General features: G+C 47.2%; 1 protein-coding gene across 1 annotated transcript in view; it reads right to left on the bottom strand.

The window, feature by feature from the left end:
* LOC144120048 (solute carrier family 41 member 1-like) overlaps positions 1 to 27,490 on the bottom strand; it is a 43,696-nt gene that overhangs the window by 1,270 nt on the left and 14,936 nt on the right. The window contains exon 2 of the mRNA XM_077652521.1: positions 1,865 to 1,972. Within this exon, the coding sequence (XP_077508647.1) occupies positions 1,865 to 1,972 (108 nt within the window). The remainder of the gene's footprint in view (positions 1 to 1,864; positions 1,973 to 27,490) is intronic.

Raw genomic sequence — 27,490 nt, 5'->3', positions numbered from 1 at the left:
CTGATAAGTTTCGGATTAAATCCACTGTATAGGCCCTGGAATGCTTTTCCTCTTTCACTAGCGTTAACAATTAAGCCGAGAGAAGTCAAGTTTGAATACTTACTTGCAGAAGGGCAATATTTGCAGATATCATGGGTAGTTGGTCAGCGACCCGGTTGAGATTGCCCAAACTCGCCTGGAAGAAAAACGAAATGTACTTCTTGCTAACGCTTTAACGAAGGGTAGCAGCTGTATCATTGCTCTCAAAGCACTGTGCCTTTGCCCGGCGCAATCTTCTTTGACTTTCACGACTTATCTATATTCCCATTGGCTAAACATTTTGAGTAGGCAGTGCTCCAGCCCCGGGAAGTAACTGAGCATTACAAGTACTAGGACAGGCTCTCAGACTCAAGTTTATAGAAAGAGCACAGATGCTGTGCTCAAAGTACTGCACTACTTTGTCGAAAGATGAATGAAAAAATCAAATTTTAACCTCCATTGGTTGTTTTAACACGTGGATGCTGGTGCATGTGCTCGTCATTTTCAATCATCATCACTCCCTAGAGCAAGCAATTTCTCATCGAAGTAAGCGCCAGCTGTTGATCCCGAAAATTTGGCTGGACATGTTGGCAACCGACGCTAATTCAGTGCAAGTGAGTGAATCCCAGGTGGCCGGAGGTTCCAGAGCCCTCCACTACGTCTCCTTCTCTGCTCCATATTTCATTCCCTTCCCGCTCAGCGTAATTGAAGAGACCACCGTCAGGCGAGACAATTACTGCGTCCTAACGTTCTTCAAAACCAGTCTTATGAAGCGCTAAAACTCACACATCAATAATGAGCCAGATACTCCGCCATTTCCTTTCCCTAAAGCCAATTTTCAATTTTCAAGAGATGCGTTAAATTTGGTGGCTTTTTTTTCTTTTTAAGGGTACAGACAGGTCACACAGTCGCGCTGCTACGCCCAAAAGAGCACACAGAATTCATCAAAAAAGAATCGGAAGCGCTAGCTACCCCCTCCAGTCCTCTCCCCGCAATTTCATGCCCGTTAGAGAAGCCACTCTAAGGTCTTCAAGTACCGGGCTTATGTGAACCACTTGGAAACAAAAAGAACTATGCCAAAAAGAACTCCCTGTTTCCCCCTCTCCCTTCTCAATGTTCTGTGGGTGTGTGCGGTAATTTTTTTCATCACATGATACTACGTCAATGCTGATGCCATTTGCTGTAAAAATGTTCGTCTCTATAGAATGTAACTCGCCTACACTATCGGTGGACGGATGTCTCGTCGACTAACAATTTTTTACCAGCGTGCCTTAAGAGCCTATAAATAAGTGGCCTGGTGCGCCATACACCCGTGTTCAGTGCGCTTAGTGTTAAAATTTCTTTTCTCACACATCTGATACAGTATTGGATACTTTTCCTATAAAGTTTCCGTCTGCGCCGCACTACTTCCAGGCGAATATGTTTTAGTTTCAGATTCTTTTTCAACACATTCCTTGGAGACTCTGATGTACAAGGCAGTTAATATGCTGAAATGATTCTGTACGTTTCAATACTTATCGAATACATTCCTACGATTCTAATTTTTTTTTCATTTCTCTTCATGAGGCATCACACAAAGCACTGCGATTTCTCCTGCCCAGCGCACCGGGAGGGAGACGGGGCAGTGGACATGATAGTCATCATTCAAGTGCGGACTTCTTTCGGCAGCCTTCATTATAGTTACGGCATAAAGTGATCACGCACGCTAAGCAGATGATTTCAAAGAACGCAAATCCTTAGCTGCGTTGATGTAGATAACGGTTGCAATGCTACTTCCTACCCTTGTGACCTCGGCGTGAAGTCGAAAACAAGGCTACGAGAAGGAACACAGGAAAGGGAAGGTCACCTGCGTGCTCAGCCTGGCGACGAGCGTCTGCTCCAAGTTCCCGTTCAGTCCCAACAGGGGCGGGATTAGGATGAACAGCTCTCGTACCCTCATGTACACCTCCCAGTCCTGGACCGTAGCAAGGCGAGGGGTAGAAGCAGAATTATTGACTAAAATGTCATCGGTGCAGTCAGTAGCAACAAGAGGCGGAAATCAGTGGAAACAAAAACAGAAATGTCACGGCTAACAGAGAGAGGCATTTACGGTTGGCCCTGCAACGTGAAAGAGCAAAGGACACAAAAGAGGAGACACAGCCTTAGTGCTCAGTAACGATTATGTGAATTCATACGCTGCAGTTTCAGTCATGAATCCTTATGAGTACGCATCACTGTCCATTCTGCTTGAAAGCTGAGGATAATATTTATTTCGGCAAACAAAAGCTGGAACAAAAACAAAATGGGCACACACGGTGCAAGGAATGCCGTTGTTAAGCAGGCATTACACAGTCGCACCAAATTGAACGTTTCAGAAACATTTTCGCATCAAAAGTATCCATCAAGAAAATAATGCGATGAACACGGAATGACAATATTAACATATACTAAAAGAAAACTACCAAAATATTTGTGCAATAAATTCAAGAAAAAAATATTCAGAACATTCAAGCTCGTTACGTAAACCAAGGAATTCAGCGATAGCTACCGTATACAATGTGTATATCTACTTCGAAATATCTGCCGCATCTTTTCTTAAAGCTGCATATACCCTTGTGCAGACGCGCCAAAACTGGCTTCGGCCAGGAGTGAACCCTGGCTATGCTGTGCCCCGCCTGTTCTGGACACAGGGCCATAGCTTTGATCCAGCATAGCGGCTGCATTTTATATACAGGTGAAACAATCAACGCTACCCAACCTCAGCCTCCGATCCAGCCATCCATCGTCCCATTCCTGCATCCCTCACCTGCTGCCTTAGATGAAGCCTAGTATGCGGGCGCTGAGTTCATCACCTCAAAGAATTACACCCTCAACCTAGAAAGCAGATGTGTAACTGACACGTTAATGTAGAGCGAGTTGATACACATTACTGTTCTGTAGTGGCCGAGTAAAGACACCAACGCAGGCAGCCAGGCAGGAACGAAAGTGGTTTTATTCATGGACGGTTCCGCTTATATAGCGCTTTTCAAGACTCCCTACGCCTTGGTCATGCGCCTGAGCTGATATCACATAACACATTCTTCTCTTCTGAGAGAAACAAATGTCATTCTAATTTCTACTTTGCTCCTTCCTGCAGTTTTCTGGAGTGTATCTCTCAGGAGCGTTTCGCACACGGGTGCTTCGTCACAGTAGTGATGCTGATGACTAGCTTCCTGTTGGGTTAGGCTCTTCGCCTGCTGTTAGGCTGGAACTGGCCTTGTTAACCTCAGAATTTCCTCCTCCTGCAACTGTTGGTGGGTCTTGTCGCGGTCTCGGTGATATGGCCTCTGTGTGTGCATGTCCATGCGCGCCCTTGGCTCTGGTGTGGTTACCCAAGTTGGATGTCTTCTTGGAGAAAGTTGACTGCGCAACTCGCTTCCACGCTTCGGCAAACTGAAAGAGACTTCATGAGAAGAAAATTTTTGACAAGACCTTATAGAACTTCTGAGCTTTCTAGGCCGATCCTTCCATCATTTCCTTGACAGGTTAGCGATATCGCATTGTGGGTGGCTTCTGTAAACACCAAGAGTGGAATTAGCCGGGACAGTTGGTTCATGACACATAAATAACCGCGCGACAGAGGGGCCAATGTGTGAACCACTATGTCTCTTCCTTATTGTCCGGTCTGCCACGCTGTTATTTATGTGTCTGTCCACACAGTTTATCTTGGCCGCAGGTGATTGACATGAGAACTGTAGACGAACTTGAATCCTAATCTCGCATGTGACTGGACTAACAACATGCTCGACACTACTTTCTTGCCATGACGTAGGCTCACCTCGTGTGGTCTTCACGTAGACTCCATCACCTACGAGGAAGTATTCTGCGGATCCTCTTTGGCCATTACTTTGTTCCTTGTCTCGTGTCAGACATTCCGCCATGTTCATTGAAAAACATGGTTTCTGAAGAGTAGTGTAATCCGGGGCAAACGCTTCAGATTAACGTCAGCAGGTGTCCGCGAAGTCATCAAGTGCAGGGTGTTTCTACAGTAGAAAAAAAATTATTTAGACGTTCTTGCATTGTAATCATTACTCCAGCATTTTTATCGCCTAGAACATGTTTTAGGAAAGCTTTTTTGGTTGTTCTTACAGACTCTCTCCGGGGCACCATTAGAAGTAGCATGATAGGGAGGTGTCCTTATGTTTTCGATACCCCTGTGCCTCATGAACCGCCCAAAGTCATTCCAGATGAATTCTGGGCCATTGTCGGTAACTATTGCTTCGGGGAAATCGTGGGCTGCGAACAGTGTGTACAGCTTTTCTAAGGTTCTGGCGGTTGTCGTTGATCTCCAAGCACACACATCTATCTACTTATAGTACGAGTCTACTAAAACTAGTAGTCTTTTAAACCATAGTCATCATGAACCTTTTCCCAAACTTTTGTTGGATACCTCCTGAGTTGCAGAGATCGTGCCGACTTGAATAGACGGTACATTGAAAAACTTAACAATTTCGAACAGTTTCTTCTATGTCTGTCGAGTAAAGGCCACCAGACGTATGCCTTTTCCAGCATCTTCATACGAGTCATCTTTGGATGCGCTTCGTGCAACGACGAGAGTACAACTGCTTGCAAGCTTTCCGGCACGGTCACCCTATTGCTCCAAGTCAAGCATCCTTATTCTGCAGACAGTTCACCTCTGCCTAGAAGAAGCAATCGCAGTACTTCAGGGCCAGCCGTGGTCATCTAAAAAAACCTAGCTTAAAACGAGTGTTAGAAGGCAGTCTCGTTTCGTTTCCCGATAAAGTTTTAACAGCTAAGCACTCCGGCTCATCTTTGCTTCAACCTGTAGACAGCGGCAGCCGTGGCGATTCTTCAGCCACTTCCGTTCTCTTGTCGATACTCCGAAACTTGGTCTTAATGATACGCTGCTAACGACAGTGCCCATCTCTGTGCAGGAGCTAAAGGTGGGAGCGGCTTACTGTCCATGAAGACTGACAAACGGTTAATGGTCAATGTATAGGCTGAACTTGGGGGGATGCTTGCAGCGCGACAAAAAACAGACAAGGGACAGAAGATGAACGGGACAAGCGCTTGTCCCGTTCATCTTCAGTCCCTTGTTTTCTTTTTGTCGTGCTGCAAGCATCCCCTCAAGTAAAATGAACCTACTCGCCCAGAAAAAAGTTTTATTGAACTTCATGTATAGGCTGAACTTCCGCCCATACAAGTAATGATGAAACCGCTGCAAATCGAATAAGAGCGTGAGCGATGCTTTTTCGCCTTGGCATAGCTTCACTCGCTTCTTGTTAAAGTGCGTGAAGCGAATGCGATGGGCAGCTCAGTTCCGCCCAGCATTTCATGGAAAATGACTGCTCCCAAGCCGTAAGCGGAAGGACCAAAACTAATGCCCCTGTCACACGGGCACCGCAAAGACCTCTGAGAATAGGGTCCTTATATCCAAAGGCGTAAGGAGTGCAGCTACACGGCACAAATGGTGCGCTTTTGCAGTTAAGGGCCTTGGAGGCGAAGGTGCCCGTTCGAGTCTGTTGGAGCCCAAAGGCGCGGCCTCCGAGAACCTGCAATCGCAGTGCCACCTAACGCCAAAAAGTAAAAGCAATGAAAAAATAAATGCAGCTAACAATGTTTGAAATCATCTTTTAAAAATACGAAAGGTGTGCCTGGCTTTGTTTTTTTACGGATTTTTATATTTTATGCACATATTTCAAGACAGTGAAATTGTTACAACAACACTGACTGCCCCTGGTGGCCAAGGCATTACACAAAACCTGCTGCTGCTGAGGATAGTAGCTGCTGCAGTTCTATTAAGGAAGCAAATAAATAAAAAAATAACTGCGGTCAACGAATGAACAGAGTTTCCCACTTTAACTTTAAAACACTCACTTTAGCCGCCTCCAGCACTACAATGGGTGCTCAGCGACTAAATCCTCAACGATTGTTTCACCTTTGGGCTGCATCGTGTAGCTGCTCCGCCGCTCCTTAAAGGGGCCATTGCAGCCTATTTTCACGCAAACCCTTCTTATCGCCTTTAATTCCCAACACGTTAAATTAAAATTTCCCGAATTTTTAGTTGATTTTGAAGGCCAAGTATTTTTAAAACGAAATTTTGTCGTTTCTTCCGCGAACTGCTTGCCGATCTGGCAACCTCTTATTGCTGACGACACAGGGGTATAACCGCCCCGCATCATCTGCTACGAGCTGTTAAGGTGCTTGAATGCACACCATAGAAACGATTGCTCGAAAAGACTTTTTTTTAGCTTAGCGTTTCTTTTCGGAAGCCTTCAACTTAGTACGCGAGCTGAGTGATTCTCGGGAAAGTGGACTTGCTCGTGGCGCCCGTCTTCCGATTGTTGAGGAAATAATTCGATGGACTCTTGCTTTATTATTTACGCTTTGAAGCATTCTGTTCGTGTGTTATGAGTGTGGTCTCTTTTGAAGAGTGAAGTGCTCCCGTATGGTGAAAAGCGGCACGTGCCGTGCATGCCTTCACCGATGTGCGCCGTGAAAGCAGCGGCGCTTTGTAGCTGGCTACCAAGTTGTTGTCCACTATTCATCGGCTTGATAATTAAACTCAAATTATCAAAATCTCCCACTAGAGTAACCTTGAGGCATGAAACCTTGAAGCTTAACCTTGAGGTAAGAAAGGAACAGAGAAAAGTGCCGAGTGCGACGACTTGTAGTTTTACCCATTTACACACTATGATAACACGGCAATAAGCGCAAATTATGCTATATCGCATGCTTGAGAAACGTTTCGCGCTGGATACCGGCGCTTGCCGGTAATTGTATCTGCTTCCTCTTATGTCAACAAATTTTAATTTCAAATCGCTTTAGCTAAATATACGTTCGAACATTACTTGAATTAATGAAAACAACCAGATTTACTGTCCACAGTCGACGCCGACGGCAGCTGCCGGCTGCCTTCTGCACATGCTATACAGACCGGGTCACATATCGGCACTTATCCTTTACTGAACTCGCGTCCTCCGATGTAAGCACTCATTGCTTTGAGGGCACTGTAGTCAAAACCACGCTCGACAGCTATTTGCAGGCGCTAAAACTTGCGAATTCGCTCTAGGCAATCGCCGAAATCGCACATACGAATCCCCGTACTCGCTAAGCCTCGTCACGAAAAGGGCCGGGGATCTTCCTTCGACCAAAATTTAAGATAATGGCAAATGTTCCTCACTTATTAGTATGCGAGTATGAAGACATGATATGTAGCCACTCGTTTCGCTTTTTTTCGATACGGATAAGGTACACAAACGCAGTTTTTTCTGCCGTCGCTTCACCGGGACTGAAGCTTTCTCTCGGCCTCTCAAGCCAAGGCGACAGCGGCGAGCGGCACCGCCGTGCGGCGTTTTCTGCCCGTGTCGCTTGCCTGGCCGATTGGTTCTAAGCCCAGGCACCGATTGAAAGCACATCTTCGCTGGTGCACGCATATCGCGTACGTCTCCGTGGCTAGCATCAGATCGATAAGTTTTAAAAATCTTAAGTTTATAGAATGTCGTACCAGCTAGTCCCCCACCACACTCTTCTGGTTCCCACTAAGCTGACTGTTAACATTACTACGATACGCGGTGCTTGATCGTGTTGGCGTCGTCATCGGTCTAGAGTGACAGACCAGTGCGTCAGTGACAGCATTTGCATATCGATCAGCCCACCGACCGTCAATCGCCGTCGCATTGGCCTAGTGTGGCCAGACCCTACCTATACCGAAAAAAAACTGCGTTACTCTTAATATTGCTTTTGCGGCACCAGTAACTCATGTATAGGTGACGACTGCTACTTCGATCAGCCGCAAAAGTACAGGGGGAATAAGACCTCACTGCGCATAATGCAGCAACGAGAGCAGACGACGTTGCTCCGTGTATTCCCTAGTGACATCACAAGATCATTAAATATGGCGGTCGCTTCCGGAGAGAGGAGTCTCCCGGTCTCAATTTCAATCGCATTTTTGGAATATACAGCACACCCAAGGCAGCCAAATTTCAGAAATTGAATCATAAGCTCTTGCATAAGTTACTGAAGCACAAAACTGCAATATGAAGAACCACCATGTCATGGCCACTTTAAACCTTTTTCTCCTTTAGTGAAAAGAGCTGCCATTGCTGGAAAGTGCTTCGAGGAGTGCCCTGTGAAAGGGGTATAAGCCCGATTGACTTTGTGCCGTCGTGGAAAACCAGTACTTCAATGTTCAATTGTGTCATGGACTACATGACGACAGAGTGGGCAATGGCGAGGCACGGAGTGCTCGGGCTAGGCCCACCACCATTAATTCATATCATCGCCATCTGTCATCACGTCCAGTTCCATGGCTTGCCGTCACGTAACATTTGGTGGAGTGCTAATCGCCATGTTGGTCCCGGGGCTTCGAGGTGCAGCGCCTGCCGTGCTCGTCGGCCTTGTGTTCCTGGCCCTCACCAGCTGGCGGTGCCCCAGCCCACCTTATCAGAGCCGACCTCGTCGTTTTCTACAGCCCTGTCCACCGCCAAGGGCACAAGACACGACGAACTGATCCTATGACCAGACCCTAAGTGACCCGACTGATCCGAGACATGTGAGCACACAGCGACTCTGCCCGTGCCGTTTGGCGCGGCCATGGACCTCGGCCGTCGGCTCGAGACTGCCTGAAGCTTTGTGGACCAGTGCTGATCCGATCATCTTATTTCTATCATCGTGGCGACAAGACCATAATCACGTCCATCTTCATTGGCACGCTCCTCAGTTCGCGTGATGGGGACGGTCGCCTGGTGGCCCCGGGTATTGTCACAGACTAGAAGACGATGACGTGGGCAGTGCCGCGTAACGATATCCTTTCCTTAGTTGCTTAGAATGCCTTCTGGCCCTATGCGTCGATTCCCACTTCAGCCTTTTTGAAGAAGGCCATAAAGAGTTGCGACTGCTATTGCCAAATTCCGCAAGAACTTGCCATAGAAGTTTAGAAGGCCCAACTAGGCTCTCAGTTCTGTGATCGTACTAGGCTTTGGGGCATCCCGTACTGCATTTATCTTTTCAGACGGGGGATAAATTCCCTCCTTCAAAATCGTGTGTCCTAGGTAGAAAAATGAATCACAAAAAACGCGCTTTTGCTCTTTTAGCGTTATGTTGTGATCGCCAAATCGCTTCAGAACTTTATGGTCCCTTCGACTAGTGGCTCCAGTCATCGGGTTAGGACTAGACAGAGTGGGAGCCGCTCTTGCTCTGAGCGCATAGCGAGACTAGTCAAGCCGAATGGTCCGCGAGTTATTAGAGCGGAATCGCAGGAAGCAGAAGGAAGGCGTAACTTCCGGAACCACGACGTGGCACCGCTGCTGATGTCAACAGTAGCCGGACATAAAGCCCCTTGATTACCTTTAGGCGCACGTGGTCGCAGAGTTTGAATCGCGGTTGCCGCTTAGCCTGTATCGATCACTACCCCGACTCTCCGCCCCCCGGGACGCTCATTTTTCGAACATCGCCTTGTGGATAGCACTGTCGTCCCCGTCCGAGCTGCTGCTGGAATGGCTGTTGTCATGCGACAGCAACACAGACCGCGTTTCTATAGTAGCTCTCCGGCGTATCTTGGACAGCCTGCCTCACACAGCGCGACACCCGCAAAACACAACACAGCAAGGACGCTCCAACGGCACGACTGCGTCACAAGCCTACGCAGGCTACTGTCTACGCGTTGGGGACGCCGAAGCCTCGCACAGCTTTCACGAAATGACGGCAGTGGCTCTGTCACGTGAGCTCATCTCGGAGCCGCTCTGACTTTTTGCTCGGAGCGCGTCACAGCGCTCTGAGCTTGAGGCGAGCGCTGAGAAAGAACCGGCCGATTGTGGTCCGAGTGTCCGATTTCGACCAGCCGAATGTGCGGTCACCTCTCAGAGCGCTCTAGAGCGATCGCAAGAGACCAGTCGAAGACACCATTAGTGGCCGTGCTGTAGCAGTCTTCAGTGCTGCTGCTTGTGATGATGATGTCGTGTATGAAGCACCAGACGTTGGGAATTTCTTCAGAACTTTGTCCATGATGGCCTGAAATAAAGCCGGTGCGGTGTAATTCCAAATGGGAGCCTTTTGAATTCGTACAAGCACTGATGTGTAATTATCTTGATCAGTGGCTTAGAATCTTCGTATAGATGAGCTTGCTGATATGCTGAAGATAAGTACAGCACAAAGTACTTTACCACCAGCTAGAATCGATTATAAATTCCTAAGAAGTGATAGTGGGTAACAATCCGTTGAGGACTTAATCGCGACTTTGTAGTCTTCGCAAATTCTGATTCCACCACCGGACTTCGGAACCAGTACGATGGACGTAGCCCACTTGCTCGCTGCTGTTTTCCCTAAAATTGCCTTGACTTTCCAGCTTTGGAACTACTTCGCTGACTGCGTGGTTAGTAGCGAGAGGCATAGATCTGTCTGCAGATTATAGGCGTGCAGTTTACATCTATGGCTATTTTGGCTTCAAAATTTCAAATCACTCGCGGTGTTGCACGAAAAACTTTCCCGTTCCTGTAGACAACTGATATCAGCATTTTCTGTGACAAAACCGATGGTTTTCCTGTCAAGCGCCACACATTCAAGCCCATCCCGGCCTAGGAAAGTGGGCATAGCTTTGCCCTGGTCCTTTATACAATGGAAGCTCACTTCTTTAGCCGTTATGCTGTATGGTTATGATTGCCTTTCCTCCCAGCTTTACTGGCTCTCATGCATTTGTTTTCAAAACTGTTTCTATTGGCTTGTATTTAATCTGCGAAAACGGTTGTTTGAACGCAACTTCCGGCAATAATGTGACAGCTGCACTCGTATCCAAAAACATCAAAATGGGCCTTCAATCATCATGGAACCATTCTAGTCTCGCTCTCTATCCTCCGCGGAAAGCATGACATGATGGGTCTGCGAATCATCAGATTCTTCGTCTGCCGCTTCCGTGTAGTTCACCGGACGGGTTTTCTTTTCCCGGCACATCGATTACAGATGCCCAGTTTTCGCACATGAAAGACACTTTGCAGTCCGATACCAACAGTTGTCTGAATAATGTCGTTTTGCGCAGCGATAACCAGCGGTTTTCTTTAGCGCCATTTCCTCTTTTCTTGCCGACGGCCAGGATTTTGTTACCACGTTCCCTCGAACCACACTTACGCTGGTCAAGAATTCTGCGTGGGAATGCAGCTCTTTAGTTTTCCTTCCAGCAAGTTTTTTCGAGCGCAATCCTGCCTGCTTTTTGAAAAGTTAAGCCTTCCGTTCCGAACAATATCCTTGTGAGTCCCCTGGTTGCACATTCCCGCCATAAACGGATCCCACAAGGCATCTATCAGGAATGCTTTGAGCTCGCAATTACGTGGCATACAGAAGTTCAATCATGAAGTATTTGACGCTTTCTTCTACCTGGTGCGTGCGCTTGTTTGGCGATTACTGAATACTCGGAACTTAAGTGCTGTTCTAGTGAGTACTGTAATTCTGTCAAGGTCTTATCAGTAGGACTGTCAGGAACAGAAATTTTCTGGTGCTCCTCGTACACTGTACTGCCTACGACGTTCAAGGAGTACTTATACTTCTTTGTTTCCTTGATCTCGCTATGTGCCACGAAATTCTAAAACCCCTGGAAGTACGACTTCATCCTGCCGCTTATTGGGTTTAACTCTCGCATGCTTCTGAAACGTCCCGAAGCCTCTGGTATCGGCATACTGAAATGCTCGACTTCTGTTCATGGTCCGGTCGTCCGTTCAGCTTCAGCTGCTGTGCCAGTCTTTGCTTCGCGATCATAGCATCATCCCGTGCTCGTCGCTAGTTTTCTGTCATGGCCGACTAAAGAAACGAAAGCAGGCAGCCAGACCAGCAACGAAAGTTGTTTTTTTTCACTTGCGCCTCTGCTTTTATAGCGCCTATTGTGACTGTACTACGTATTCGTCATTCGCTTTAACTGATATAAAATATCGAAGTTGCAATAAAAGAAATCCTTTGAGAATATGTTTGCAAGTCAAAAACAAATCATACAAAGTTCTTATATTTAGAATCATATCAATAACGTCCACTTCCTTATCTCTGCTTGCTCTGCTACGCTAGGCATACCTCTGCAGGATACCCGACGATCTTATCTAGCGTAGCAGAATCGGTACTAGCCGCTCGCAGAATTCAGAAGGTCACGCACAAACTAGACAATAAGCACATCAAAAGTATTCCGTATGTTCACCAAGTGTCCCACAACCTGAAAAAGATTGTGAACAAAGCCGGCGTTAAGCTCCTTTTCTCTGCCAGGAACAAGTTGGGAAGCCTGTGCAAGAGAGTGAGCCAGGAAAGTGGAGAGAAAGTGTGTCCGAAGAAACACCAAAATAAATTTGTCAACTGTTGCTGTGGTGCAGTCTACAAGATCCCACTGTCATGCAGCCATTTTTACATCGGGGAGATCAGACGGTGCGTAAATGAACGACTACGCGAACACGAGAAAGATATTGAAAGCCAATGACGCTAAATTAACATGGTAAATCTTTCGGCAGAATGCAAAGACTGTGAGGAGTTGCTGAACCGAACCACTATCATCGGCAAGGATAGAGTTCATTCCACGCGCCTAATATCAGAGGCTTTTCACATTCACGAATTTGGTAACTCATGTGTAAGCCAACCATCGGTGGCTCTATTCCCACAGGAGCTCCCCTATCTTAATCAGTGAAGATTTGATAGCTCCCGTATGTGTGTCTCCTCATGACCGTGCCGCATTTTCTTCCCTTCCATGCTTGCCTTGCTGTTTTATATTGCTCCCACCCCCCCTCTTTCGCAATAAACCATTTAGTTTGTAGTGCAGTGCATATGTCTGTCTCTTCTTCCGTCCCGTCCGTCAATGTTGTTTCGTTCAACATGAACCATTCAAAATGAACCAACCAGCCCGACTCAGCCTTCTTGGATTTATTTCTTCTACATCGGGCATTTTCCTTTATACCTCTTGCCTCTGCTCATCTGTTGTGTCAAGCTTTTGGCTACAGCTACGTGTACACCACGTCTCCTCACGTTCCCATTAAAGAATTCCTTTCTACCTCCGGACGTTTTTCGTTTATTCGGAGGTTTCATGCCTTCGGAAGGCCATGCCAAGTGGAGGTGCTGCATCCTACGCTCCGAAACCTGAAGGCAAGCGAGGTTCTACACCGAGTGTCTGCGCATTGCGTGCCGAAGCAACGTACCTCCTGAACAAGGGAATAGAAGATTCCGTCAAAACCCGCGTGTAGCTTCGAAACAGCGGATTTCATGAGGCGACAGGCTATTCAATGGCGCCCTCGCCTCAAAAAGATGTCTTGCTGGGAAACACAACTTTCCCCCCGAAAGTAAAGAACCTGTTCATGCTGGAGCCAAAATACTGCGAGCACCCGCAACACGACAAAATGCATCTCCTCTCTCTTGTTAGGACCCCTGCCAGAAGAGCAAGAATGGGTGAAACTAGGAGGTGCATCAAGAAAGGCATGGAATCCCTCCCCCAGAAGGTGAATAAAGTAAGCACGCGCCGTCTCACTGCTGCAGTATCAGCCCTTAAAGACGCTGGCGTCAAGCTCCTTCAGTCGGACAAAGGGGGTGGATTTGCCTTTGTGGCAAACGACCCCTACAAGGACAAGGCTCAAGCTGCAGTCGCAGCCAACTTCGGAGAAGTGAAAACTGCCAAACCGTTGAAATTCCAAGAACAGGCAGTAGAGCTTTGTAAATGTGCTGGTCTTTCAAAATTAGCCTCTTCTGTCAAAGCTTCGAAGGCATCTAGCCTAACCATCTTCTTCAGCGCCAAGACGCATAAAGCTGCCCTTTCCGTGTCATTGTGTCCGAACGAAAATCGTGACAGCGCGAGGTAGCGGTGTTCATGTAGAAGTGCCTGTCGTTCCTTGAGGTTGAAGATCCTCTCCTCATCGGAAAGCTTGACACCGTGTTATATTTCCTTCAAGTCGAGTGTCCTGCTCATGGGGCTAGCACCTTTTCAGTAGATTCCAAGTACTTTTACCACTTTCTGCCGCAAAGTGCGGTGATCGCAGAAATCAGCAGTTGCATTGATCGTCACGGAGTAATGAAGTTCCAGAGCTCTAGTGGTTTGAAAGTTAGCACGTTCCTAGAAATGCTCCGCTTTTAATTGAAGTCCTCATTTGCTAGCGTTGACGATAGTATTTTCATCCAAAAACAAGGTGTTTGTATTGGATCCAGCTTCGCCCTCGTTCTCAGTGAGCTGTTCTTAGCTTCGTACGATAGAATACTTCTAACCGAGCTTGACGGCACCGTTGTTTAAATTATGCGTTATGTTGGTGACTCTTCAGTTTTTTATCGCCAAGGTGACGCCCAACCAACTGTTACTCAGATTCTTGACGTGTGCAGTACTGAACGCAACGACCTGCAATTGACCACAGGGCTACCTACTGACAACAAATTAAGGTTTTTAGATCTGGGACTTGTGCTATCGTGTGACCATCTTTTTTGAATATACTGTCCGCACTCCCAGAGGAGCCTTCTTCCCTTCCATTCGGCCCACTCTATGATAGTTAAGCACGGAATAGCAAAACCATGCATGAAAGCCGCTCTGAATTGATCATGTGTGCATTAAACCCAAGCCAGCTTTGACGCGCAGGTTGCTAGGCTTACCTCTGCAGGCTACCCGACGAAGATCGTATCAAGCGTAGCACAGTCGATACTAGCCAAATGCAGAATTTAGAAGGTTACGCGCAAACCAGGAAATAAGCACATCCCGTATATTCCGCATGTTAAAGTATCACACAAGCTGAAAAAGATTGTGAAGAAAGCAGGCGTCAAGCTCCCTTTCTCTGACAGGAAGAAGTTCGGAGGCCTGTGCAAGAGAGTGAACCAGGAAACTGGAGAGAAAGCGTGTCAGAAGAAACATCGAAATAAATTTGTCAACTGTTGGTTTGGTGTAGTCTACAACACCTTACTGTTATGCGGCCGTTTTTACATCGGGGAGACCTGACGGTGCTTTAGTGAACGACTACGCGAACAAGCGAATTATACTGAAGACCAGTCACGCCAAAATAACATTGTCGTCCATCCGCACGTTGCGGAGACCACGAGGCGTTTCTGAACCGAACCACTATCATCGCGAAGTATAGAATATATACCTCGCACCTGATATCAGAGGCTTTCCACATTCAACAACTTGGTCATTCGTGTAAGCCAACCATCGGTGGCTGTATCCCACGGGAGCTCAAGTATCTTAATCAGTGAAGATTTAATAGCTCCCGTATGTGTGTCATGTCATGATCGTGCCGCATTTTCTTCGCTTCTGTGTTTTGGCTTGCCTTCCTGCTTGGTATCGCACCCCTTTCTCTAACTAACGCCGTTTCGTCGTGCCAATATTATGGTGAAGCGGGGGTAGACCCAATAGGGCCTGCCCGTGCAGAACAGTGAGAGGTCTGCTCTGGTTTCGTGTGAGAAAAGAGCTAATATTCCCGTCTCCAGTCTACATGGGCCTTGTGTAGAGAATTCAGGGCTACAATTAGGGCTTCATAGTGGCGAAGCGTTATAGGCATGATTTTTTAGCTGTCTGAGCAACATCTGCGACGGTGCCGCATGGGCCCATTTGATATTAACACGTGTTCCCCGCCTGTGTCCTAAATCTCGTATGAAAGGGTTAAGCATCGCTGCATGCAGTTCGTCTGAAAGAAAAATGGGAGTACATGAGGGTGAAGTACAGGTACCCTCAATAGAGGCCGCCCTTGTAGCAACTTGACGAAGCCAAAGAGGTTGTGTGTGGGCCAACAACTATTTATTATTCCCGCCTGCAGCCCACATGAGTCCTGCGTAGAAAATACATAGGGAAGGCTTTCGTACACTTGCCACTCACACATCTTTACTGCCTGTATCCTACAAATTGGATATAAAAGGCCTAAGCGTGGGCTGTGAAACATGCGGTGTGTTCATGAAAGACACGGACTACATGACGATTAATTGCGGACAACCGCAACCGGGGCTTTCCTTGCAGCACCCTGACAGAGCCAAGGTGACTGTGTGCGGGCAACCGGCTAGATTTTCCGCCTGCAGCCTTCGTAAGTTCATATAGCGGCGCAGATTAATCTGGGCTGCACATTACGGAAACGTCAAGCGCTATTAATGAGTCGCCGGGCGACACCTTGTGATAGTCGGATGTACACCCTTCCAATCTTTTAACATGCACACGCGAGCGTCGACTGCCCGGCGATGCTGCGCAGGAAGAAGAACGAGAAGGTAAAGCGTGTGAAGACAAAGACACGCCCAGAATACGTGCTGCTAGAGCAAGCTTAGTCTGCTTGGCTGTCCTGATTAGTTCGAGGCAACCCCTGTCCATCATCGGCTGTTATCCATCGGGTCCCCAAGAAGCTGCAAGCAGCTGTTTCTATTCGGTGCATGAAGCCTGGGTGATTCTGGAAAAAGCATACATTTGGGAACAGCCTAGAATGCCCTAGGACCCCGTTGCAATTGTTACTTACGAAAAACGTATTGCAGAAGACCCTCGATGTTGCCGCATTAATTTCGTTAAAATAAATGCTCTCGAGACACCTGCAAATGCAACCGGGGCCTAGAGACGTGCTTGGAACGCTGCGAGTTAGCAACAGCCCACAGCAACAAACACGCAACAGGCGAAACACGAAACAAACGATCTCAGAACTCGGCCATAAAATTTTCTTCGCAGGGGTTGCTTCGCACGAAACAGAACAGCCAAGCAGACGACGCTAGCTCAGTGTTGCCGCATTGGGCAGTTGGTTTTTCTCAGCTGTCGGGTAAAAATTTTCTATTTTTTCCCACAAATATATATATATATTTCAAAATATAGTAATTTTAGAGTGAATACAGCCAAAGTAAAATTATAAGAATGAGTGAAATAAAATAAATACAAAGCACAATAATAATGTACGCTCGGGCTGGATTTTTCTTGATCACATTATCGTCAATCACCACTTCATTTTTATTAGTTTTTGCGTTGGGACGGAAACCAGCTTGGCTACTTCCATTTCCTTTCTAGACTCTCCCGTAAAGACCGTAGAAACTTTCGGAATTTTTTTACAACTTGCGTACATAGGCGATTGTGTGACTAAATAGCTGGGAGTGGTGGGAAGCAATTAATGAAAGCGTCACTGCCCCTATAGCTGGAAGAAATCCAAGGACGCAGCACTCGAAGCCTGAACGAACTTGATTGGGCCAGGGCTCTGTATCCCAGGCTAGGCCAAAAATTACAGGAAAACATAAACCCAAATTTCTTCTCGCGACACTAGTATGGTCGCCATGATAACAGCATTTTCCCTTCATCTCTGCACATTTTCCCGAGAAAGTACATATACAACACCGATGTTTAGCGCACGCAAAATTTCCCCTGTTTTCAATGGGTTATTAAACAAAATTCTCTTTTTCCTCAGTGGCTTGATTTTCCCACGATTCGGCAACACTGCGCTAGCTACAGAGGCGTGATCGGCGCGCACGCTCGTTCCTTTTCCCGGTTTCCGCTCTGTTTTGCCTCGGCATCACTGCACCAGGCAGTCGACGCTTGCGCGTTCATGTTAAAAAATTGGGAGGATGTACAATAGGTGTAGACAGGAAGTTCACATTCTCAAATTCAGCCTAGCTGCTCATCGTACATTGGATTTCAATGTCTTAAACGTGCCCAAATAGCAAGGCCTTGCATTTTTCAATCTTGTCAAGAGCTGCTGTCTGAACGTCATAATAACAAAACAAATTTGCTTCTTTACGTGGGATATTTTCATGTTTCTTTTGCACATATAAGACTACATTTTATTCTAGTGTGTTACGGGAGAAAGCTGCCAGTATAAGGTTTTTTGCTTGTTCAAAATGCACTTCACTACGTCAGCACTACAAGTGCTTTCGTCGCCTGTATGCCGTCCGGCCGCGGTGGCTCAGTGGTTATGACGCTGAGCTGCTGACCCAAAAAGACATGTGTTCGATCCCGGCCACCGAGGTCGAATTAAAGAGGTATAACTCCAAAGGCACGTGTACTGTGTAAGGTCAATGCACGTTAAAGAATCCCAGGTGATTGAAATTTCATAAGCCCTTCATTATGGCGTGCCTCATATCCCTGGGTATGATTGGGAAGTTAGACCCCTATAAACCATAAACAAAAACGTCTCCATACGACAACTGGCACATCGCTGTCGACATTGCGAGCCTCCAGCGGCTGTGCCACAGGCTACAGAAGTTTTGCTAGTGTCGTCGTTCATTCCAGCAGCTTTCTTAACGTCGGCGAGCGACGCCTGTAGCGTTGTGCCGATGAAGATACCAAAGCCTTGGCTTTCTGGCAGGCGTTCTTGCTTCTTCTTGGCCAAGTGATCGCTTATTGATAACGTAACTTGTCCAAATGCAGATAACACGAACCATCAGAAACGACCCCGCCCTTCACTCTACAAGAAAGGCATACTAATCATAAATCGCCCAGAACGTTTCTTTCGGCGTACGATAACAGACAAACTCAAAGCAGAGAGAGTAAGAATGTAGCTTGGCAAAGAAAGCGAAAATCTACTGGCGCAGACAGCTGTTCACGGAGCTAAGCGGTATCACTGCAACTGCGCCGCGCTCCACGGCGGGCAGCTTGAAGTGTTTCCTATGGGGTGACGCTTCGGGCTTGGGAAGATACAGCGCTTGAGTGAACGAAACAAAAAACACCCGGTGAAACATCACATAATTTTCATATCTTCACACAAGTTAAGTTTTCCAAGCTTTTTATTTTTGAGCTTCCACAGCCTGCCCTGCTTTTCTTGAGTCCATACTTAAAAACTGGCTCAACACTGGTTTTTTTGTTCCCCGCCCCTCCCACTCTCTCCCTGTCTCTGTCCTATACCTCCCCTTCCTCAAAAATGCGAGGAGATGCTCATTCTGCAATCAACAACTAAACGTTCTATGGAACCCCCCCCCATCTTCTAACTTCTCACTCGACGCTTCAATGAAGTGGCGAGGAGAATGTGACCATACTAGTCACAGTACACAGGTGCCCTGTCGTCACCTCCCTCTGCCCTGTGTCTGCGGTGGTGTAGAGCCTCTTGATGTCTCACCAACTGGCCTACACATCTAGCCCCTTAAGTCACCTTACTAATTCTTCACTGTGTCGGGTTAGTCAGCATTGACGTCATGCAGAAGAACTCCCCCGCTTTTCCTGCCTTGCTTTGGAACGGGTTTTTCTTCTCTGCACATTCGATGTCAGTGCACGTTAAAGAACCCCTTGCGGTCGAAATTTCCGAAGCCCTTCCCTGCGGCGTCCCTCATAGCCTGAGTCGCTTTAAGACGTTAAACCCCATAAACCAAAGCATACAATATTTGGACATTTCCTCGTGTTTACTTGATCAATTCACGTTCGAAGAACGCAACGCCATCCTACGCGTATGTCGGGTGCAAGGACGGTGGAACGCTATTGTCCTTTCCATAGTTACAAAGAACTTCGCTGCTTAAGACGTGAGTGGTGAACAATAACATTTACTGGCGGTTGGGGGTCGAGGCCGCGAAAATGAACGATTTTATGGCAGCGACGTCGTGGGGTTAGGGCATGAGTACGCATTTGCAATCGTTCTGTGCACTCTCAGAAAAAGGAGTGGTCTTAATCTTTTGAGGTGGTAAATCCACTGACGTAGTGGCGACCCGCTTTTGCTGTAACGTTACATTTTCGTCGGGAGACTAAGTGCGTACGGTGTAATGTTTAGGCTGTTATGGAGGTAATGTTATTCCGTCTGGCCAAGTGTAAGTATAATCCTTTGATGACCAACGTTACCCCTCCTCAGAAATACTAATGCTTAGGCCATGAAAGTGCAAACGTATGCTTCACTTTCTGGTACATGTTAGCCCCCCCCCCCCCCCCCCCCCCTCAGAATATGCTTATGCTCAACCCCAGGGCGTAAACTTATACTCGCAAAGGCTGCAGTTAATCCTATCTATAGAGCTTACAACAACTCTACTAATAGCATTTTTGCGCCTTATCAGAGGGCGCAACATTGATCTGCAAGAGCATATAATTTCCTCTTTTAGGTGCACCTTTACGCCATGTTAGGGAGGGTAAAGTAAGGGTTAGCTTACCCTCGCAGGGACTGTAGGCGCTTCTAAGGGGGAACTTTGCACCGTGTCTGTGGGCATAACATTGCTCTGCAAGTGTGTATGTTTTGCTCTTTTAGGTGCATCCATACGTCTCTTTTGGACGGGTAACGTTACCATGGAGAAGAATGTATCCCATGCTACAGTATATTGTTATGTAGTCAAGGGTTTGACGGAATCCCGTCTGGTCGGGATGGTACATGATACTAGTGAGTCGCACCGACTAAAAATTAAGATGAAATGATGTTCCGGCTCCCACACGGGAGCCTTGTTCACAGTGAGGCAAAACGTTGCGGTGGTGCCTGTTTTATGCGGCGTATATGTGATCCCAGGCATCTCGCGTAGATATGTGGCGAATTCCTGTCATTTCTATTGATAGTATGCGCTGTTGTTTGGATGATCAGCGACTCAAGATAGAGCCGTGATTTCCTGTCTTTTTCTTTGGCGACCACACGTGCCTCTGCCCAGTTGATGTTGTGGCTGGCAGATACTGAATGCTCGGCAAGCGCATTTTGTTCTGCGCGCCGGTTCTTCACGTCATTCTTATGTTCACGTAATCTGCGTGCAAAATCTCCTGTTTCGCCTATGTATACTGATGGGCAGTCGGCACATGGAACCTGATAAACAACGCCAGGGAATCTTTCTTTCTTAAGCCCGTCCTTGACATTGACAAGTTGGCTTCTCAGTTTTTGAGATGGCACATGAGCAGTGTGCACACCATATGAACGTAAGATACGCGCAAGTGCATCACTGATGCCTGGGACGTATGGGAGAGCCGTTCGCTTTTCTTTGCTTTCGGCTGGCTGCATCCTAGGGCGGTCAAGTTTTCGCTGCATGGAGTCGATGATGTGCACCGGGTAACCACAGGTCGTCAAATCACGTCGTATGTGTTCGATTCAGCCGCTTGGTCTTCCCGCCTGGAACATACTTTCATGCGTCGGAGGAGCGATGAAACAACCGAACGTTTTTGGCAATCTGGGTGAATTGACCTGTAACTGAGGTAACGGCCGGTATGTGTAGGTTTCCGGTAAACGCTGAAATGTAATCTAGAGGAATCTCTTGTGACAAGCAGATCCAAAAATGGGAGACGGCCATCGATTTCTTCTTCCACGGTGAACTGTATGGCTGGCTCTATGCTGTTCAGTTGTACAATAAAATCTTTCAATGCTTCCCTCTTCATCACGCAAAAGCAGTCATCCACGTACCTTAGGAAAACTTTGGGGGCAGGCGTGAATGCAACGAGCGCGCGGCCTTCGATTTCTTGCATGGTCAGATTTGCGACCGTGACGGTGATGGAAGCTCCCATCGCAGCACCGTGGATCTGCTTGTAAGGGACGTTCTCAAAGGTGAAATAGGTGTTTGTCAGGCAAAAACGGAGAAGTCGAGTCAGGTCTGGAACGTCGATAGGGGTCCTTTCAGGTAGCGTTGGGTCGGATTCCAGGGCAGTGGTGCAGACTTTCACGGCAAGGTCCACTGGAACACTTGTGAAAAGGGATTTTATGTCGAAAGATACCATTATTTCACCGGTTTCCACTTCCAGGTGTCGAACTTTTTCGATGAAGTCCTGGGTGTTGCGTATGTGTGTAGGCCTCTTGCCTACGAGAGGGAAGATAACGCGGTGCAAAATTTGATAAATTCTGAAGAGGCGAACGCGTGAAGTCTACAATAGGGCGCAACGGGACATCAGGCTTGTGAATCTTCGGGAGTCCGTAGATCGCAGGGGGTGAACCATTGTGGCATAGCAGGTAGTAATAGAGGGAACGTTGCTGTGGAGGAACCATCCGAAAGACATCCGCCAGTAGTTTTTGCAGTTCCTTCGGAACTTTGGCCGTGGGATCCCGAGCAAGTTTGGCGTAGGTGCCCTCAACCTCCAAGAGAGGCAGCATTTTTTCCTTGTATTTGCTTCTATCGAGCAGCACCGTTGCATTCCCCTTGTCGGCCAGGAGTACCACGATGTCTGGATTACTGCGAAGGCTCGTGACCGCTTCTTTCTCTTGACGTGTCAGTGACGAACTCGCGAGATGCGAAGGTAACTTGGACAGAACGCCGACAACGCGTGTACATGCTTCCTCTCGGCACGACGGGTCAACCTGGGTGAGAGCATTTTCCGCCGCACAAATCATCTTTCTTGTGTCGAGGGCCGGACCAAAGTTGAAATTTAGGCCCAGGCTCAAGATCGACATTTCCGCCTTGTTGGGTTGGTAAGATGACAGGTTCCTTACAAACCTATTTGGGGCGTCCGGAGACCTGTCTCTTCAGCGTTGCATTAGCCTTTCTAGTTTTTGTTCATGAGCATGCTCAGCTTTTCGTGAACGGAGGCCAGCTTGGAAATTTGCGTGGAGTTGAATGCGGGAGAAATCACCGGGACAGTTGAATTCCAGTCGTCGTCGTGCGAAGAACGCATCATTTTCTAGTTTCCTGCTTGTGTCCTTACATTCAAGAATCCTGGCTTGTAGAAGCTGTCGCTCCGCCTTCGAGACAACAGACAGTCCGAACTTTGTGGAAACCGGTCGGTGCAGCGTCAATAAGCGAAGAAATAAGCTTCGGGCTTTGCAGGCGAGGTTGAACTTGAGGTGCCCCTTGAATGCAGCAATCCAAGTTGTCAACGAAACGAAGCGTCGTGTCTCACTGATGATGGGTTGACCTGTCATCTTACCAACCCAACAAGGCGGAAATGTCGATCTCGAGCCTGGGCCTAAATTTCAACATTGGTCCGGCCCTCGACACAAGAAAGATGATTTGTGCGGCGGAAAATGCTCTCACCTAGGTTGACCCGTCGTGCCGAGAGGAAGCACGTACACGCGTTGTCGGCGTTCTGTCCAAGTTACCTTCGCATCTCGCGATTTTTGTACTGACACGTCAAGAGAAAGAAGCGGTCACGAGCCTTCGCAGTAATCCAGACATCGTGGTACTCCCGGCCGACAAGGGGAATGCAACGGTGCTGCTCGATAGGAGCAAATACAAGGGAAAAAAATGTTGCTTCTCTTGGAGGATGAGGGCACTTACGCCAAACTTGCTCGGGATCCCACGGCCAAAGTTCAGAAGGAACTGCAAAAACTACTGGCGGATGTCTTTCGGATGGTTCCCCCGCAGCAACGTTCTCTCTATTATTACCTGCTATGCCACAATGGTTCACCCCCTGCGATCTACGGACTCCCGAAGATTCACAAACCTGATGTCCCGTTGCGGCCTATTGTAGACTTCACGCGTTCGCCTCTTCAGAATTTATCAAAATTTTTGCACCGCGTTATCTCCCCTCTCGTAGGCAAGAGACCTACATACATACGCAACACCCAGGACTTCATCGAAAAAGTTCGACACCTGGAAGTGAAAACCGTTGAAATAATGGTATCTTTCGACGTAAAATCTCTTTTCACAAGTGTTCCAGTGGACCTTGCCGTGAAAGTCTGCACCGCTGCCCTTGAATACGACCCAACGCTACCTGAAAGGACCGCTGTTGACGTTCCAGACCTGACTCGACTTCTCCGTTTTTCCCTGACAAACACCTATTTCACCTTTGAGAACGTCCCTTACAAGCAGATCCGCGGTGCTGCGATGGGAGCTTCCATCTCCGTCACGGTCGCAAATCTGACCATGGAAGAAATCGAAGGCCGCGCGCTCGCTGCATTCACGCCTGCCCCCAAAGTTTTCCTAAGGTACGTGGATGACTGCTTTTGCGTGTCGAAGAGGGAAGCATTGAAAGATTTTATTGTACAACTGAACAGCATAGAGCCAGCCATACAGTTCACCGTGGAAGAAGAAATCGATGGCCGTCTCCCATTTTTGGATCTGCTTGTCACAAGAGATTCCTCTAGATTACATTTCAGCGTTTACCGGAAACCTACACATACCGGCCGTTACCTCAGTTACAGGTCAATTCACCCAGATTGCCAAAAACGTTCGGTTGTTTCATCGCTCCTCCGACGCATGAAAGTATGTTCCAGGCGGGAAGACCAAGCGGCTGAATCGAACACATACGACGTGATTTGACGACCTGTGGTTACCCGGTGCACATCATCGACTCCATGCAGCGAAAACTTGACCGCCCTAGGATGCAGCCAGCCGAAAGCAAAGAAAAGCGAACGGCTCTCCCATACGTCCCAGGCATCAGTGATGCACTTGCGCGTATCTTACGTTCATATGGTGTGCACACTGCTCATGTGCCATCTCAAAAACTGAGAAGCCAACTTGTCAATGTCAAGGACGGGCTTAAGAAAGAAAGATTCCCTGGCGTTGTTTATCAGGTTCCATGTGCCGACTGCCCATCAGTATACATAGGCGAAACAGGAGATTTTGCACGCAGATTACGTGAACATAAGAATGACGTGAAGAACCGGCGCGCAGAACAAAATGCGCTTGCCGAGCATTCAGTGTCTGCCAGCCACAACATCTACTGGGCAGAGGCACGTGTGGTCGCCAAAGAAAAAGACAGGAAATCACGGCTCTATCTTGAGTCGCTGATCATCCAGACAACAGCGCATACTATCAATAGAAATGAAGGGAATTTGCCACCTATCTACGCGAGATGCCTGGGATCGCATATACGCCGCATAAAACAGGCACCACCGCAACGTCTTGCCTCATTGTGAACAAGGCTCCCGTGTGGGAGCCGAAACGTCATTTCATCTTAATTGTTGGTCGGTGCGACTCACTAGTATCATAGTGTATTGTTATAACTTCTCGAATGCAAGCGACATGCACGTTCGCTGTGATAGTAGGCATCCATTGATATTAAAGTAAGACCGTTTTTGGGCCTGCTTTTGGGCAGAAAGCCACTTCACTTTGTAGGTGTGCGGTATATTGGTGGATTTACTGCAATGTATAACACATCGCAGCCAAACGCCGCATTACAATGCACGTACAGAACAAAGCTGCTTTCTGAAAAGGCATGATAAGCGCCTCACTGACGTCCAGTTCACAGATGTTTCTCCCTTCCACATTCCTGGTTATGTTCGCGTTAGTGCGATAAGTTTGTGGTGTACCGTGATATATCTCAGAGTGCAGTTTATGCTCGTGTTAGTGCGATAAGTTCCTGGCGTGCCCTGCTGCACTTCAGAGTGCAGCTTTGTATCACAGTGATAGCACACCAGTATGCACGACAGGGTTTATTTCTCATTAAATTTAAAATGGCAGCATTACTGAGAAATTTTCTGTCAACGTCATGATGGCCCCCATTCAACATGCGAACCTGTGTGACAAAAAGAAGTCCTTGGAACTTGACGGGTGCACACACATTTAACACGTAATCTGTATTTAGGAGATAAAAATTTAATCTGCGGCAATTTGATTTGAAGCGCGAAGGTTTATGTGCGGTGTTTTCCAAGCGAGAGTACTGTCCAGGCCAAGGAATAAGTAAGACAATGAACAACACAAGCTCTGGATACCAAATCATTGCAGAAAAATTTAGGGTACTGATCGAAGAACATGCATGCCCCACCAACGAGACCAATCTAGAAGGCTCCTACATTTGGTTTCTAGTACACATATCTCATGCCGTGGAAGTAAAGTGCAGCTCCCACTTCCGTAAATGGCCTAGTTTTTTGTAATTACAGCGTTCTTTCGGCGTTGATTCAAAGCGGCCCGATTTTGCAGCTGAAATCAGCAAGGCATAAGAAACTGAACCGCAGTATATTTGACGCTTGTAAAATGACAGGCAGGGCGTCTTTATTCACCTCGTTGCTATCTTACACGCAGTGATGCTACCATTTAGTCATAGTCATAGTATGACCATCAAACATTTTTTTTTACAAACAAAAATGACCTGAAGTGAACTTTTGTTCAGCTGCTGTCCACTTATGCTTTTGGCGCTAGCAAAATTGCGGCTGAATTTTCGAAGCCTGCGTGCAAGAAAAGCGCATGTAGACTTAGTGTGTTTCTTTCTGCAACAACTTGTAATATTATATAGGTCAGCTTCTCTAAAAACATGCCTTCAAACCAAAAGTAATCGTTTTCAGACAGCAGTTTCGCATATTTAGAAAAGTTTGGAGGCACCGTAATCTATTTCGGGACCAACTAATAACTCCTTAGACACACCAAATTTAATGTCATTCCCATCGAATGACATTAGCACCTAATGCCATTAACCGGCTGCTACACGGTAACATTTAAGGTCATTAGGTTGGAATGACATTCAACATCGAATGAGTTTGGGGAACCCATTCGCATTCAACCTCGAACCGAATGTGCACTCTGGACACAAGATACGAAGTAGAAACAAGCGACGCAAAATCATAGCATGCGCACTGCACAAAGTTAAAAATTGTATTTATTTCTGCTAAAGAAATATTAATTTTCGCGCGAACCTCTTGACACTAGAAGCTGTCGTGGATAGGTGTTACTCTCGGTCCCAGCAGCAGCCAACGGCAGCTGCCGACCGTGAAGCAGGGCCTTTGCCGCGACAGCCGATCATTTTGGGTTGCGTGTTTCTTGCTGGTTGGCGTTCCATGTTCGTTTAGCTCGCAAGAACTTAAAGATGTAACTGAGCACTTCACCTTTCGAAAGCCATTTCCGCACTCTGCGCGCCGCCGCGTCAGCCGTTTTGTTAACGTTTATAGAATTTGTGGTTGACTTTGTACTTGGCTTGGCTTTTTATGGCTAAAGTGTTGGGGAATTGCCGGAAATATTTTACGCTTATATTATTGCACAGAAATGTTCTCACCCGCTTTTTAAACACTACTTAAGGATTTCGAACATCTTTTATGCGCGCTGATGTCTTTCGATTGTACTGTTTTTTTTTCACTGATCGTCAATGCCATCATTTTCGAATGACACTATTTTTTTACCGTGTAGCACCGAAGGAGACCGAATGACATCGATGCATCGAATAACATTCGGTTGGATTGACATTAAATTCGCCGTGTGGCAGCAGTATAACCCATCTCCCCTTTTGTGGGCCGAACAGGAAGTGATAACGCAGACTGTGGAAAATATCTCGAACCCAGACGGCACGCTCACATTCTTCGATCGAAAGAAATGTCAGGATGGTCGCACACTGCCTGCAGCAGAGTGTGAGCAGAAAAGGAGGAATACCGTCCTTTGTAACAGTGCTGTGGAGAGAGGGTCGTTCTTTGTTCTGTAGAGGAGTGCGCCGGGGGAGGGGGGAAGAAGGGAGGAAGTTAGCGCGTCGGTGTTGTTCAGAAGAAAATTTTTAGAAAGTTTAGTGTAATGTAGCTCACTACTTGCCGCGCACAGGAACAAAGGCCTGTTCCCTTCTATTTCCCGCCTAGCTTCTACTGCAGTGCTACCGAATGTTGACTGCAAGAGTACAACTGTACTCTTTCAATAGCTCTCTCCAGGCCACCTTGAAGTAAACTGGCGACATTCCTGAGTTTACTCAGAAGAGGGAACTTCACTCTTTTGGTTTCCATAAAAAGATGCGAGTGTGTCTTCCGGAAACGAGACCTTTTGGTTGGAAAACAAGTCTTGCGGTGAAGGCAACTAACACATTTCAGCAAATGGTCCATTTTGCATTTTTCCAACT

Source organism: Amblyomma americanum, chromosome 2 (assembly GCF_052857255.1).
Source record: "Amblyomma americanum isolate KBUSLIRL-KWMA chromosome 2, ASM5285725v1, whole genome shotgun sequence".
Classification (NCBI taxonomy): Eukaryota; Metazoa; Arthropoda; class Arachnida; order Ixodida; family Ixodidae; genus Amblyomma; species Amblyomma americanum.
This window is presented reverse-complemented; position numbering and strand designations above follow the sequence as displayed.